Source organism: Microchirus variegatus, assembly GCF_963457635.1.
Source record: "Microchirus variegatus genome assembly, chromosome: 19".
NCBI lineage: Eukaryota > Metazoa > Chordata > Actinopteri > Pleuronectiformes > Soleidae > Microchirus > Microchirus variegatus.
In genome coordinates, this window is record NC_139820.1 from 7,274,299 (window position 1) to 7,288,701 (window position 14,403).

The window sequence follows — 14,403 nt, forward strand, 5'->3', positions numbered from 1 at the left end:
TTTAAAAACATGTCACCTCTCAAAACAAATCCAATTTTTGTTTTAAATGATTGCCAAATGATTTCCTGTTTTACAGTCACTGTTGTTTACCTGTTTAGTTTACTCGGTTCAAAGCCGGACTGGGCTTACAAAAGTGAAATTTTTGTCCTCATAGGAGAACCCTTTTTGGCTCCATGGTAAAAACCTTTTTATAACGGTTCCACCAAGAACTTTTTTAAAAACCCTTCATTCAGGAAAAGGGTTTTAAAGGGTTCTCTGGATCAAAATGGTTCTTACTGGAAAACCTTGAAAAACCCTTTCTTCGGGGAAAAGGTTTTTCTGAAGCAAATGGTTCCAGGTAGAACCCCAGCCCTTGTAGAAGGACCCTTTTGGAACCCTTACTTCTAAAAGAGTAGTTCGAGAACATTTCTGATGTATCACACATTAAAGGTACACTGTGTAGTATTTATGGGTTTATATAACCCAAAAAACACTTTTTTATACATATTATGTGCTCCTGCATTGTCTAGTCGCTGTATAATAGTTTTTGTTTCATTTTCGTAGTGTTTCAAAAAGTCATGTAAAATAACACGGTCGCGGAGCCGCTGTTGCATTGCAACCGTTAGCAGCGAGACGCCGTGTTTCTACGGGGGCCTGTAAGGACAAACGCGAGAGAACAAATCAAAGCGTCTCTTTACTTGTAGCGGAAGTCCCGCCTCCTCTCTCTCCGCTTCGTCTGCTACGGCCGCGGTAGCTCCGCCCTCTCCCTCGCCTCACGAACCTCATCTGCTGACACGGAGAAAGACGACGAGGACGACGTTTGACCGGCTGAGGATACCGTAGCGCTCAGGGAGGGGAGGGGGTGAGCAGAGGCGCTGTTCTTTGTTGTAAATTTCAGCCTCTCCTCTAGATGGCACCATAAACTACTTACTTCACCTTTAAGTTTTATTTTGTTTCTACTGGTGATAGTAGTGTCTCCGTTGAGCACTTGTTTTGCACATTTAATGCCACAACGTTGTCCAAAACTGCTCAGAAAGCACCGAAGTTGCAATAAGGTCCACATTTTCCCTTACGTCTGTGCGTTTTTAAATTATATTTCTTAAGTAAAAGGAAAAGCCATCGCCGCTATAAATGAAAGCTTGTCAGCCTGCGGCAGCCTAAGGGCTGAGTCTGTGTTTACTTTCTTTTAGCACAATCTCACATGCTCTATATTCCTCTCTTCTGCTATAGGAACTCTGTGAGAACACAGTGTCTCACCGCAGCCTGTGTGAGTCTCAATCCAAAGGAAAACTAAAAAGAGAACAGAGACAGATTTCTCTTTTTTTTGTCCACCAATAACGAGCCTGAATGTTTTTGTAACGGTAGAACATTCGGCACCGAACAAAATCTTGATTCTTTCAAACAAATGCTCACAAATGAAGCAAAGAAAAAACACTCTGAAGTCGGTTTAGCAGCACATTAACCATACACAGACATCCATGTTGTTCCCTTTTATGAAACGTCTGAGGAGAAAATGCATTTTCTTTGAATTTGAGGCACGAACATTGACATCATGTCACAACTGTGGTGTTGGTATTTCCTTTGAAATGTTCATGTTTCCATCTCTCCTTGCCTCAGTCGGCGTTTCATCCACGCCTCATAGTTTCTCTCATTTGCCTTTCAAAGGAAACATGAGCCAAAAAGGTCTGCATTCACCCTAAAATACATGCATCTCCTTTCCTAATACAACCTCCAGTATATAATCCACATGTATGACTTCATTACTTTCATGTGAGCTCCTATGTCAACCAAAATCCAGCTTATGCGTAATTAAAGTGGTCAGAAACGGTTGGCACTATTGCCTTCTATTGTTGTATGTGGTCATTAAAGGGGGGAATATAATGCAAAATCAACTTTTTAATCATTTAAATCCTTCTATTTGGGACTCCGGAGGTCAGTCGGCAAAATGTGGAAAAAAGATGACTCACTCATGTTTTTGTGGTCCTCCTCAGTCTAAGTACAGGAGATAAAACACGCGATGTTGTCTTCCGCACTCACTGGGACGTCACAAATTCCTGGAATTGTACGGTATCCGAATACCCGAAGTCCGCGAAAAGTTCTATTCTTGGCTCCACAGTGCAGCACAGAGTTCTACACAAACTTCCAGCCTCAGAGGATTTATCTGTCCAGTGGATACATGTTATATATGACGGCAATGTGCCTGCTAGAGCCTGCAAATGATCACTTTTCCTAATGCTAACTGCTGTTAGCTCCCAGTAGCCTCTGTGGCTGATGTCATTTCCTGTCGCTTAAGTTTCATTTAACTGTTTTTAAGGTGGACCTTTAAGGTGGACCTAAAGAGATACTACTAAACAGAGCGTTCTGAACAGGGCTGTTTTGGCAGGGTGATTGAACTGCTGTGGTGCTTCATCCTTATGGTATTTTGACCAAAGCATGTCACAGACATGTTCATTAGGACACCAGGGAACTAGGTTAACTTGGAGAAATAGGGTATAATATGGCCCCTTTAAAGTCAAACTCTGCCTATAACTAACAACATATTTAAAGCCATATAAAGACAAGTCCAGAAAGGTCATAGAAGATATGATCTAGGTTTATGGCAGAAATCTAAAGAAAACCCCATGAAGTGGAAGGAAATCGGAAGTGAACTATCAGAGCGATTCACCACACTGCACAAACAGGACAAAGCTGCGACATTGAGTGAAGAAGGAAAAGGAAAAGAAGAAGAAGAAGAAGAAGAAGAAGCCCAAGGACAATCCTCAGAAGCCAAACCACAGTAAGTATTAGAAGGGAAGAAACACATTTGAGATGAAGTGGTACAGCGTTACTGCAGAACCAGAGTTCCACATAAAGTCTGTCAGAACAATAAGTCTGTGGAGTTTTTATCTTGGGGTTTGAAGGATCTCTCGCGATCTCTTGATATATAGCAAGACTTTTGCTCTGTGGGCTTTCTGCCGTATAGTAAGTGGACATAACAGTCTTGTGAGATGAAAACAGAAACCAAAAAAATATCATTTCGATTTCTTCTATGTGAGCGTTTCTCACCTCCGGAGAGCTCGGTTTTCCTCAAGCGACAACTGCCCCAAAGGAAGCATCAAGATTCACAGTTTGGCCTTCACCAACGTAGATGATTTTCACTCTGAAGTTCAGAGGCATCACTGGCAACCACGTTTCTATTGGACGATACCAACTGTCCACTTCACATTCTATTCAAGAAGACCTGAAACTAGGGATTAAGATCTTTTTTTGGACGTCCAAACCAATAATAAAGCTAAAATATCAGTTATTTTCTGATTATAGTCCTCCAGTGTCACTTGGTAAAGATGACCTACCACTCGGCTGAGCCAAGGAACAACGCACAACTTGATTGACGGTGAAAGTGAAGCTACTTTAACATATACTGGACATTAATTCATTAATTACCCCCTGCTCCTCACTCTTTTATACCATTTCTCCACCGTCTTCTTATATTCTCTTTGCTCAACCCGAACAAATACACACATCAGAAGCCAGGTCCGAACACCGCAGGACCTCAGCGGATTTGCGCCACACCTGTAAACATCTGGCGGCCCACGCAGCTCTAACATAAACTCTGAGTTTTATGAGCTGGGTGATAGTCTGTTTCAACTTCAAAGTGTTTTTCCATCGGTGTGTTAAGAAATATTTCATCAGTGGTGTTGCGTTCAATGTGGCTCTTGCCCTTAACCGCAGGTGTTTTACTCAGAGGTTCTGTTGAAATACCCAAAAAAAAGTAATTTTATTACCTTTGTGATATCTTAGATATACTTGTTTTTCCTTATAAATCACACATTTGTGTGTGTGTGTGTATGCTTAGGTCTGATGTTTTCTTCTGTGGCAGCTGTTCATTCCCGCCGTTTCCTATTGGATGAGAGGCTGCAGCGATGGAAGGTGTGGTTTTGATGAACGACGCCGCATCCTTTGTCAAAACGTGCAGTTTAATCTCGAATCACAAGCTATAAAGAAGCCACAGCCCCGTGAGATTGTTAAGGGACTGCAACTTTTTTTTTTTTTTTCCTGTTTTAAGATCAACATGTTGTTGGCGGACGTTGGTGTGTCTGCGGATTTCAGCCACCTGTAGCTGGATTTAAGATAAAAATTGTGTCCAAAACCTTTTAAAAGGAATGCTGCAGCCTGGATTGCACTCCAACTGGGATTTAGGAGTGTGAGCATTAACAAAAGTGTTCGTCAACGATCGAATTCTGAGAGCAGCGATAGGAGGAAAACCCGCGAGATGCGAGCGCTTCTTTTGACCGTGGGCACCGTGCGCTCCGCGCGTTGTGAGTAAATTGCTGTGGTGGATCCACACACTATGAGACGCCATGGCATGGTGTGATCGAGGGGTTCAGACTTTGCTGGCTATAGCGGGGGCCTTTGCTGCTTTCAGCCTCATGACCATCGCCATCGGCACCGACTACTGGCTTTATTCCCGCGCGTACATCTGTAACGCCACTAATGTCACCGCAGATGAGAACCTAATACCAACTAAGAAAGTCAAAGGGGACCTAACGCACTCTGGACTGTGGAGGATCTGCTGCATCGAAGGTGAGACCAAGTCTAGTAAACTGCTGTTTTATATTATTATTATTTTTTTAAACAAACTTTTTGTTGTGTAGACAAACATGACTTTAGTGTTGTTTTGGATTCGTGTGGACTAAACAATATGGTTAATGAGATCATAACATGTTACGTTAAAACAATACAATTACATTTAATCCGGATGCGTAAAAAACGAACGAGTCCACGAATAATCGTCACACATAAATCTCAGTTTTGTCAGACCTTCCTGTTGTGGTGTGACAGCGCATCAAAAACTGGGAATCACTGTGCTTCAGCATCATCTCCCTCACATTCATGTTGCATTGAATGGCATTTATAGTTGGTATTTGATAAGAAACCCTGGGGGTTACTGTTACTTTTTGTGCGTAAAGGATGAAGGATCCTTTCTCTATTTCTTTCTAATTCTAATAAAACGTATACAATGATACACTACACTGTCATGAGTCGAACATGAAGACAACACCCCGGAGGAGCATGGACCAGCCTTTGTCCTGTGGGACAACCGCTCGTAAATGTTTAGACAGTGTCTCAGTAACATTTTACGCACAATTGCGCGCGACTCTCGATCTCAAATCAATCAAAAAGTGATCACTGGTGACGTCTCCCATCAGCTCTGCAACAGTGCGCTGTCCACTGCACCTCGGTGCTGAATTCTCCACTCTGTTGTCAGCTTCTTTTCCATTTGGTTTGGTTTCTCTGAGGTTTTGTAACGCTCAGGAAAAAAAAAACGCCTTTACTCTGCAGACCATGAACGTTCAGGTGCAGATATGACATGAGCACCTTCGAAGAATGAAAACTTGCATGTCGTGAAGGGGGCAGCGTCTGTGAAACAGCGTTCAAGGCTCCGAGTGAGGAGGAAACACTTGTTCTGAGGTCTGTTTCTCATGTGATGCTTTTGCTTTTCCATGCACTTTACCTCCTGTTCCTCTAACACTTGATATAACTTTGGGGTTTCAAGGATGCACTGCTATTCATGGCTTTCTTTTAAAGGATAATCAAAAGACACATTCCATCTGCCTCGCTTCAAACTCTTGAGAGCATCAGCAGCAGGAGTGAGATGGAGAACACACTGTTCTTAAACATTTTTTCCTGCCCTCCTCTTGTTTCCTGTTTGTTTCAACTGAAACTGGCACACTTTCTCTACCTGTTACGTTCTCTTACTCACATGCACACACACAGGCACAAACTTCTTTTTATATCTTAGTGAGGACACATCATTGACATAATGCATCCCCTAGCCCCTTACCCTAACCTTAACCATCATATCTAAGTGTCTAACCCTTAAACCAGGTCTTAACCCTGAAAAAGCCCTTTAAATGTATTGGCAGCAGACAAAATGTCCCCATAAAGATAGGTGTTTAAATGTTTTGGACCTCACAAAGATATAAACACGCACGCACACACACACATTCTTGTACTTGCTGCATATTGATTGTCATTGCTGAAAAAATGACAAAAGCATTTCCACTTTGTAAATCAACACAATTACAAATATCTTCACTGGACTCATGAAAGGTTTGAGAGTGACAATACACTGTAAATACACTATAAAATAGACTGTTAATACATGGTAAATGTACTGTAAAATACACTGTAAATACACAGTAAATACACTTCATGAATGACATCTATAAAGAACTACTAACTGCAGTACAATAAAATGTCTGCAGGTGGAGCCCCAGAGCAAAACGTGTGGGCTGGAAAACGGGTTTTTGCACCAAATTGAGGACCTCTGTTAAAAACAGAGTATAGCGTATAGTATATAGAGTATTTCAACGAAAACAAAGTGAGGACCGGCCAAAATGTCCTCACTTTGTTGGTTAAAAACCCTCACTGGTCCTCAGTATGCCGCAAGTACAAGAACACACACTGCACATTGTCACTGACTTTTTCCCCTCGCGCCTGAACTGTCCGTTTCTCACTTCAAAGCTAAACTCTTCTGGAGACGACGGAGTGTAATCAGGTTTATTGGATCCAATAAATGACATGAATAATCTGCAGGTCCCAGGACTCTCTGGCTAATCTTGTAAAAAAAAAAGAAAAGAAATTACACTTGTCTCTATGTGTTGAGCAGACATCTGCATGAGTGCTGTGTCTTGGAGGCTCAGTGAAGGTGAATCCCATCAGCAAAATCAGCTTTTAAAGGGAGCAAGTGAAGTGCAACACTTTAAAGCTCACATAGAGTGGTCCTGTTGCACATATATGTTAGTTATGGAGGTCTACTTACATACATTAACTTGTTTTTATGGTCAAAAACCTCCTAGTTGCTGTAAACGAGCCGATAGAAATCCCTCTTTTCTGACGGTGTTTCCCAGCCACGAGATTTGAGACTCAACTCTCTCATCCAGAAGACAGAGTCTTGTGATTGGCCAGTACCCGGAAGTACACCTGCTCTGTTTAAAAATAGCTTCTTCACGACTCCCCGCCGCAGTCCCTTTTATGACTTTGACCCGGAGTCAGACCCAGAGTCAGAAGACACTGTCGCTTGTGAAACACCTCCACAACGGACGTTATTCTTCTTCTGCGGTTCAATGTACGCAACCGGATGTGCCCGGACTAGTGCAGGTCCGGGCAGGAGGATCTGCTGTTCTGGAGAACTGGTGTTTACGTAACCGGACCGGGGTTTTTTCAGAAATCTCGCTGAGCCCGAGATTACAATAAAACACAGCGTTCTCAGCAGTGGCTGAACTGTTTGTCTTGAACCTTCAGGGCTTCATAAACAAGGTAATGACGCAGATACACACTAAAAAAACAGCATTAATTGGAACTTCCGGTCTAGGTCAGCTTTAACAAGTCAATCATGACCAGTGAACACCATGCAGTGACGGATATCTGGTGCAACTTTAGAACATTTACAAAGTGGTTTCTGGTTAATTTGATGACATGAGCTTCTCTGTATCATAGTGGGTGCTTTCTGTCTATGTGTGTGTGTGTGTGTGTGTGTGTGTGTGTTCTTGTACTTGCGGCATACTGAGGACCAGTGAGGGTTTTTAACCAACAAATTGAGGACATTTTTACGGAGTGAGGACATTTTGGCCGGTCCTCACTTTGTTTTCATTGAAATCACTTCCTGAGGTTGCTATAACATGCTATACTCAATTTGTCAAAAAAACATTTTTAAAAACTAGAATTTTGGACGACATAGTATAGTATGACTTTTTTGTCAAATTTTGGACCAATTTTTTTTTTCCAAATTTTTTTCCAACTTTTGAATGACATAGTATAGTATGACGTTTTTGTCAAATTTTTGGCCAAAAATTTTGGGTCAAATTAATTTTTATAAATTTTGGACGACATAGTATAGTAAGATGTTTTTGTAAAATTTTGGACCAAAAAAATATATATATATAATTTTTCCAGCCCTTTTTGCTCTGGAGCTCCACCTGCAGACACGTTATGGTACTGCAACCAGTAGCTCTTTGTAGATGTCATTCATGAAGTAGATATTTGCGATTGTGTTGAGTTTTAAAGTGGAAATGCTGGTCCTCACTTTGTCAGCAACCCAGTCCTCAGTATGCAGCAAGTACAAGAATGTGTGTGTGTGTGTGTGTGTGTGTGTGTGTGTGTGTGTGTGTGTGTGTGTGTGTGTGTGTGTGTGTGTGTGTGTGTGTGTGAAAGCTTGCTGAATGCATTAGTAAGATGTCAAAGGCGTCCTCTGAGAAGCGGAGATAGAAATGTGATTCTGAGTTGCCGGGGGGAGGTTGCCATGGTGAAGCTATGCTGAGTAATAAAAGCTGGGTTCTGGTCTCTCAGACAGATGGGCTCTGGGGAGATACCTCCCCTACTGAGCTCACTTTCAGTCTCATCTCTATATCTGTCTCACCAAAATCCTCTTGGATTACCATGTCACTGGCACCCTGTGTTAAAATGTATCGATATCAGTCATTTTCTTTGACATCTTCACTTTGTGTGTCTATTTTCCATCTTGGTTTTTTAAATTCCTTGTGTGTGTGTGTGTTTCTTGTTTTGCGGTCCCATTCATGAACCGCACATCTTAACAGTATAGAACACACAGTGAGACACAAACACAAACGCGGACACGACCTAGCGCGCCGAATATATCGCACCGTGATTGTGCTCCGTGATCGATCCAAAGAGCGCGCTTGGCGCATAAAAAATTCAAAAGGAAGAGGAGAAGGATTTACAGCACGAGATTGGGAAAGAGGTGGATCACTGAGACGAGGTAGTGGTACAAAGTGTTGAGGTTGAGAGTTGAAAGAGACTGAGGAATAAGGAATCAGTGAAACTCAATTTAGGCTCTAAAGTATATTTCATTATTTAATTTCAGCCTTTTCCTTTTTTTTTGACTGCAGTCTCTGACACCATAAAGAAATTCAGCCCAAACAAAATAGCTGACGCTTACCTCTATTTGCTGTTTCCCATTCACAAAAGTATAAGAAAATGGATTTCTTACCCGTTAACACACAATTCCAATGAAACAGAATGTCATGCAGCCAGAAACCACACTAACCAGGAAGACATAGATCCAAGTCAGGCGTCGCAGGAATGAAGCCATATTTCAGCTTATCACTGGACCGCACTCCACACTTCCAACCTGGCATCCCAGATGTTGCTCTTCTACTTTTCTGCAAAAAAAAATAAAAGGAAAATTTTGCATTTGAACCTTCTGTTTAAAATGTTTCTTCATTATGATGTGACTGACCGCATTTGGACATCATACAGGGACCAAATGTGTGTTTTAACCTTGGGATACAGTGTTTTTTTTTGTATCCATCATCATTGTTTCTGGCGTCCGATAGAGGAAGACTTGTTGTTGTTGTTGCAGCTGAATAACATTGAAACAGTGGCCGTTTGAGGCGAGGAATTAGCCATTTAGAGTCTAAACATGTGCTGTGTGTGTTAAGATATGATATTTGTAGTTTAGCAGCGACGTTGTCGGCGGTGATCAGCTCCGCCTCTGTGGACACTTGGTGCGCACTGTGGCCCCGGCACAGAGCATCGTTATCTCGGCCTGTCCTGAGGACCAATCGCAGCCCTTGCCGTCTCTCCGTAGTCCCTTGGCGGAGTGACGGACACTTAAAAAATATTTCATGCACCTGGAGACGACGGAGAGGCTCTCTGACAGGCTCTCCGGTGACGTAGAGGGGTCTCCGTAACCTACGTAGAGCACTTTACGGAGTATAAATTGGGTTTAAGGCCACTGGAATATAAAATCCCATCTTTGCATCTCTATATCAGTAGAATCTGTCTTCATAAAAGCCTATATTTCTTCAGGTGCAAAGATTTTAAACTTTTCTCTTTTTTTGTCAGTTTTGAATATCTTAATAATATTATAAAGACAGGACCATCTTTGATTAGCCTAATGATCACTTTTTCAATCTATACTCTTAGAAATAAGGGTTCCAAAACGGTCCTTCTACAAGGCCTGAGGGTCTGACCTGGCACATTCTGAAAAACCCTTTCCCGAAGAAAGGGTTTTTCAACGGTTCTTGGTAACACTAATGGTTCCAGTAAGAACCATTTTGATCCAGAGAACCCTTTCAAACCCCTTTCCTGAATAAAGGGGTTTAAAAGGGTTCTTGGTGGAACCCTCCGAAAGGGTTCCAGGTGGAACCTTTATAAAACGGTTCTCCCTGGAGCCAAAAAGGGTTCTCCTATGAGGACAAGCTGAAGAACCTTATATGGTTCTACTTAGCACTTTTATTTCTAAGAGTGTAGTTTATTAACTCTACATGGTATTTTTAGTATTATTGATACAGATAGTGACACATCCACACGTATTATATCGTATATTACAAAGACTGAGATGACGAGGAGCGTCGGCAAAGTCAGGCGTCACAATTTTAATTCAAAGTCTAATCTTTTAATATTAATAATGTCCCAATGTTTTATTCTCTTAAAAGTGGAGAGGATATTTTCCCAGCGAAAGGGAACGACTCTTTGAATCGACGGTGCCCGAGGGCTTGAGAACTTCTGAAACTCAGATCCACAACTGACTGAGGGAGGAAATGTTGAGTTCTCTATATGGATTTTTTTTTAAATGTATTTATCTCAGGGCCATGAAAGTCGATGACTCAATGGATGGTCAACAACTTATCTGGACCTTGAAGCCTTTTTTTTTGTTTTTTTTAAATGATGTCATTTGCTTCCCTGGTCTCACTAATAATCGTGCTACTTTTGGCTTCTTCGCAGGTATCAATAAAGGAAGCTGTTTCCGGATAAATCACTTCCCCGACGACAATGACTACGACACGGACAGCTCTGAGTACATCTTACGTAAGTCAACGCAACCTCTTCACCTTTCTCTCTTTTTGGTTTTGATAGAGTTAGCACAAGACTCATGAAATGCCTTATGTCATGTTTGTAATTGAAGCGTTGGAAGTGATGAAGTGTGCTGATGAAAAATGGCTCCTGTCTAAAACATGACTTCATCCACCTCTGAAATTTGACCACGGTTGTTTAACAGTGTCTGAAAAAAGGAAAAAGCTGCTGTTAAGTGTGGTCACTACAGCTCTGGTTTTTTTTTTTTGTCTCGAGGTATCAGATGAGCTTCACTTATTGTATCACATTCGGTTTCCAGATTTAGAACCTGTTCCCCACAGGTCGTCTCTCATCTTTGATATTTTCTCCAGTACATTTATCGACTTTAATGAACTTGTGGGAAATTAAATCCGGCACTCGCTGGGGTTATGGAGTCGTGGAAAAAGCAGAAACGTCTGCTGCAGAGTCAGGGTGTGGCCAGAAACCACGACATAGTACCAGTGAAATCTGTTTTGTTTTTGGCCCATGAGTGATATTATGTGTGTATAGTTGAACACTTTTTAATCATTTGGCTCATTAAAAGGAATATCAGCCCTTCAACACAACATTCTAATAGTATTGATCTAGTGCTCAATGAATATTGAATTATTATTAATTTCTGTGATTAAAAACAGCTACTACTGTACAGGGGCGATTCTACAGTCTGTAGGGGCCCTAAGTAAAAAAAAATCCCAGGGGGCCCTTCCAACCATTATGTTACAAATAATCACCCCATGAAAAATGTACGAGTTCAAAATTGTTGTTTTTTTTCAAAATGAATAAAAAAAACCTTGTAATTAAAAAGTATGTGAAAATATAAATGTAAAGAACAATAAAATATTGTAAATAGCTTTTAAAAAACACATATAAACTTAGTAAAAAAACGATATGCATTACACTGCAAATAATCCTCTTAATGTTCCGACTTGCAGAACGATAACTTCACACAGGTTAAAGTGAGGTGGGGCCCCTTTAGGGAGGTTTTTCCTACTGAGATGTCGTTACAAATCGCCCATTGGTCACTGCACATTTCAGTAAAAAACAGCCCTCAGGCTCCGAGTGTCGGTGGCCCCCTATCAGTTCGGGGGCCCCAAGCAGTTGCCTGTTCACAAGCTGCGCCTCTGCTACTGTATTATTTATGCTACTCTGACGAATACATTAGTGTAATGTAGCATTTTTTTTTTTTTTTAATTGGCTCTGATGTCATCATGTATGAATCATATATTGCTCATATTTTCCTTATGGTCAGTGTCAGTATTTGATATTGTATTTTTTTAATATATTTTTTTTATAATTCAAATAAATGTGAACATAGCATATTAATATAGTTGAAAAGTGGTAACTCTTGTGTGATTGATAGTAACACCGACTTGCTTTCTTGGTACTCTCTCACTGTCACAGGTATAGTGCGTGCGTCGAGCCTGTTCCCCATCCTCAGCACCGTTCTGCTGATGTTGGGCGGCCTGTGTGTCGGGGTCGGCCGCGTCTACAGCAGCAGGAACAACATCCTGCTCAGCGCTGGCATCCTCTTTGTGGCTGCAGGTGGGACCAAACTGACAGTGCGCTACAGATAAAACGCACACAAACCCTGTTCTGTTGCAGACAGGGACGAGGATTACAGAAAACAGAAATGAGAAGACGTGGGGTGTATCTGTGTGATATATGAAGCTTTTTAAAATTTCCTCAACTTCTCGTACCAAAAAATAGACCCTAGTTTCTCTTTGGTATATTGTGTTATTTGTAAGATAGAGAGTGTCTTTGTCTCATAACCTACATTTTCATTTCATGTTTCTCTCTGAATGACATCATTCAGCAGTCGTGTGTTTTTATTATGATGATAAAAACCCTCTTTCCTATGTTGACCTAAACTGAGCGAGATCATTTAGTGTAGTATGCTGTACACTCTTAATAAGAAGTAAAAGTGCTAAGTAGAACCATATAAGGTTCTTCAGCTTGTCCTCATAGGAGAACCCACCTGGAACCCTTATTGTTACCAAGAACCCTCTTAAAACCCTTTATTCAGGAAAGGTGTTTTTAAGGGTTCTCTGGATCAAAATGGTTCTTACTGGAACCATTAGTGTTACCAAGAACCCTTGAAAAACCCTTTCTTCGGGAAAGGGTTTTTCAGAAGCAAATGGTTCCAGGTAGAACCTCAGCCCTTGTAGAAGGACCCTTTTGGAACCCTTATTCCTAAGAGTGTATGTTAAATGTCCTGTTAGCAACTGTCACACAGGCTTGGCTATGTCCAATGCTATTACACAACTTGTGATGTCGCAAACCGCGTACACTCTTAGGAATAAGGGTTCCAAAAGTGTTCTTCTAGGGCATGAGGTTCTACCTGGAACCTTCTGATAAACCCTTTCCCAAAGAAAGGTTTTTTTTAAAGAGTTCTTGGTAACACTAATGGTTCCAGTAAGAACCATTTTGATCCAGAGAACCCTTAAGAACCCATTTCCTGAATAAAGGGTTTTAAAAGGGTTCTTGGTGGAACCCTCCAAAGGGGTTCCAGGTGGAACCTTTATAAAAAGGGTCCTTCTACAAGGCCTGAAGGTTCGACCTGGTAGCTTCAGAAAAACCCTTTCCCGAAAAAAGGGGTTTTCAAGGGTTCTTGGAAACTCTAATGATTCCAGTAAGAACCATTTTGATCCAGAGGACCCTTTAGAACCCCTTTCCTGAATAAAGGGTTTTAAAAGGGTTCTTGGTGGAACCTTTATAAAAAGGGTCTACCTGGAGCCAAAAAGGGTTCTCCTATGAGGACAAGCTGAAGAACCTTATATGGTTCTACTTAGCACTTTTAATTCTAAGAGTGTACTTACACACTCATACACAGTTTACGTTGGATTTTTCCTGTTTGCAGAACAAGTGGTGATGTTACGTCTATTCATTTGGATGAAGATGTTTTTGAGAACTTTTAGAACACAAGGAAAAGCTCTGTTTTCAAAACGATCCACCTCTACGTGGACTAGGCCTTGCGTCCATGTGCTGTGACTTTAACATTCCTCCCTCCGTCTTTTTTACTTCTCTTTCCTGTCCCTTCCATCAGGCCTGAGCAACATCATCGGCATCATCGTCTACATCTCCAGCAACGCCGGCGATCCCAGCGACAAGAAAGACGAGGACAAGAAGAACCATTACAACTACGGCTGGTCCTTCTACTTCGGCGCGCTCTCCTTCATCGTGGCCGAGTCGGTCGGCGTCCTTGCCGTCAACATATACATAGAGAAAAACAAGGAGACGCGCTTCAGAGCGAAGCACGACTTCAAAGCCATACCGTCCTCCTCACCTTATTCTCGCATCCCCAGTTATCGCCACCGACGACGGCGATCGCGCTCCAGTTCAAGGTCGACCGACCAATCCAGGGATCCCTCCCCAGTCGGGATGAAGAGTGGAGGAGGTGGGGGGTTGGGAATGGGGTTGCCAATGGGGGATATATCCATGTACACCCTCAGCAGGGACCCCCTGAAGGGTGGAAGTGGCACTGCAGGGCCCTACAGTCCTAAGAGAGACTCCGGGTTTTTACAAGTCCACAACTGCTTCCAGAAAGATCTGAAAGAAGGAGCAAACAGGAGGACCACGCCAGTATAA

At 41.9% G+C, this 14,403-nt stretch overlaps 1 protein-coding gene across 1 annotated transcript; it reads left to right on the top strand.

The window, feature by feature from the left end:
• Positions 1 to 4,319: 4,319 nt before the first annotated feature.
• Positions 4,320 to 14,403, top strand: LOC310941244 (voltage-dependent calcium channel gamma-4 subunit-like; the record flags this gene model as incomplete). The annotated part of the gene is made up of 4 exons (XM_083906378.1): positions 4,320 to 4,542; positions 10,711 to 10,794; positions 12,220 to 12,360; positions 13,862 to 14,403. 4 exons carry the CDS (start codon positions 4,320 to 4,322, stop codon positions 14,401 to 14,403), a joined length of 990 nt encoding a protein of 329 aa, XP_083762504.1.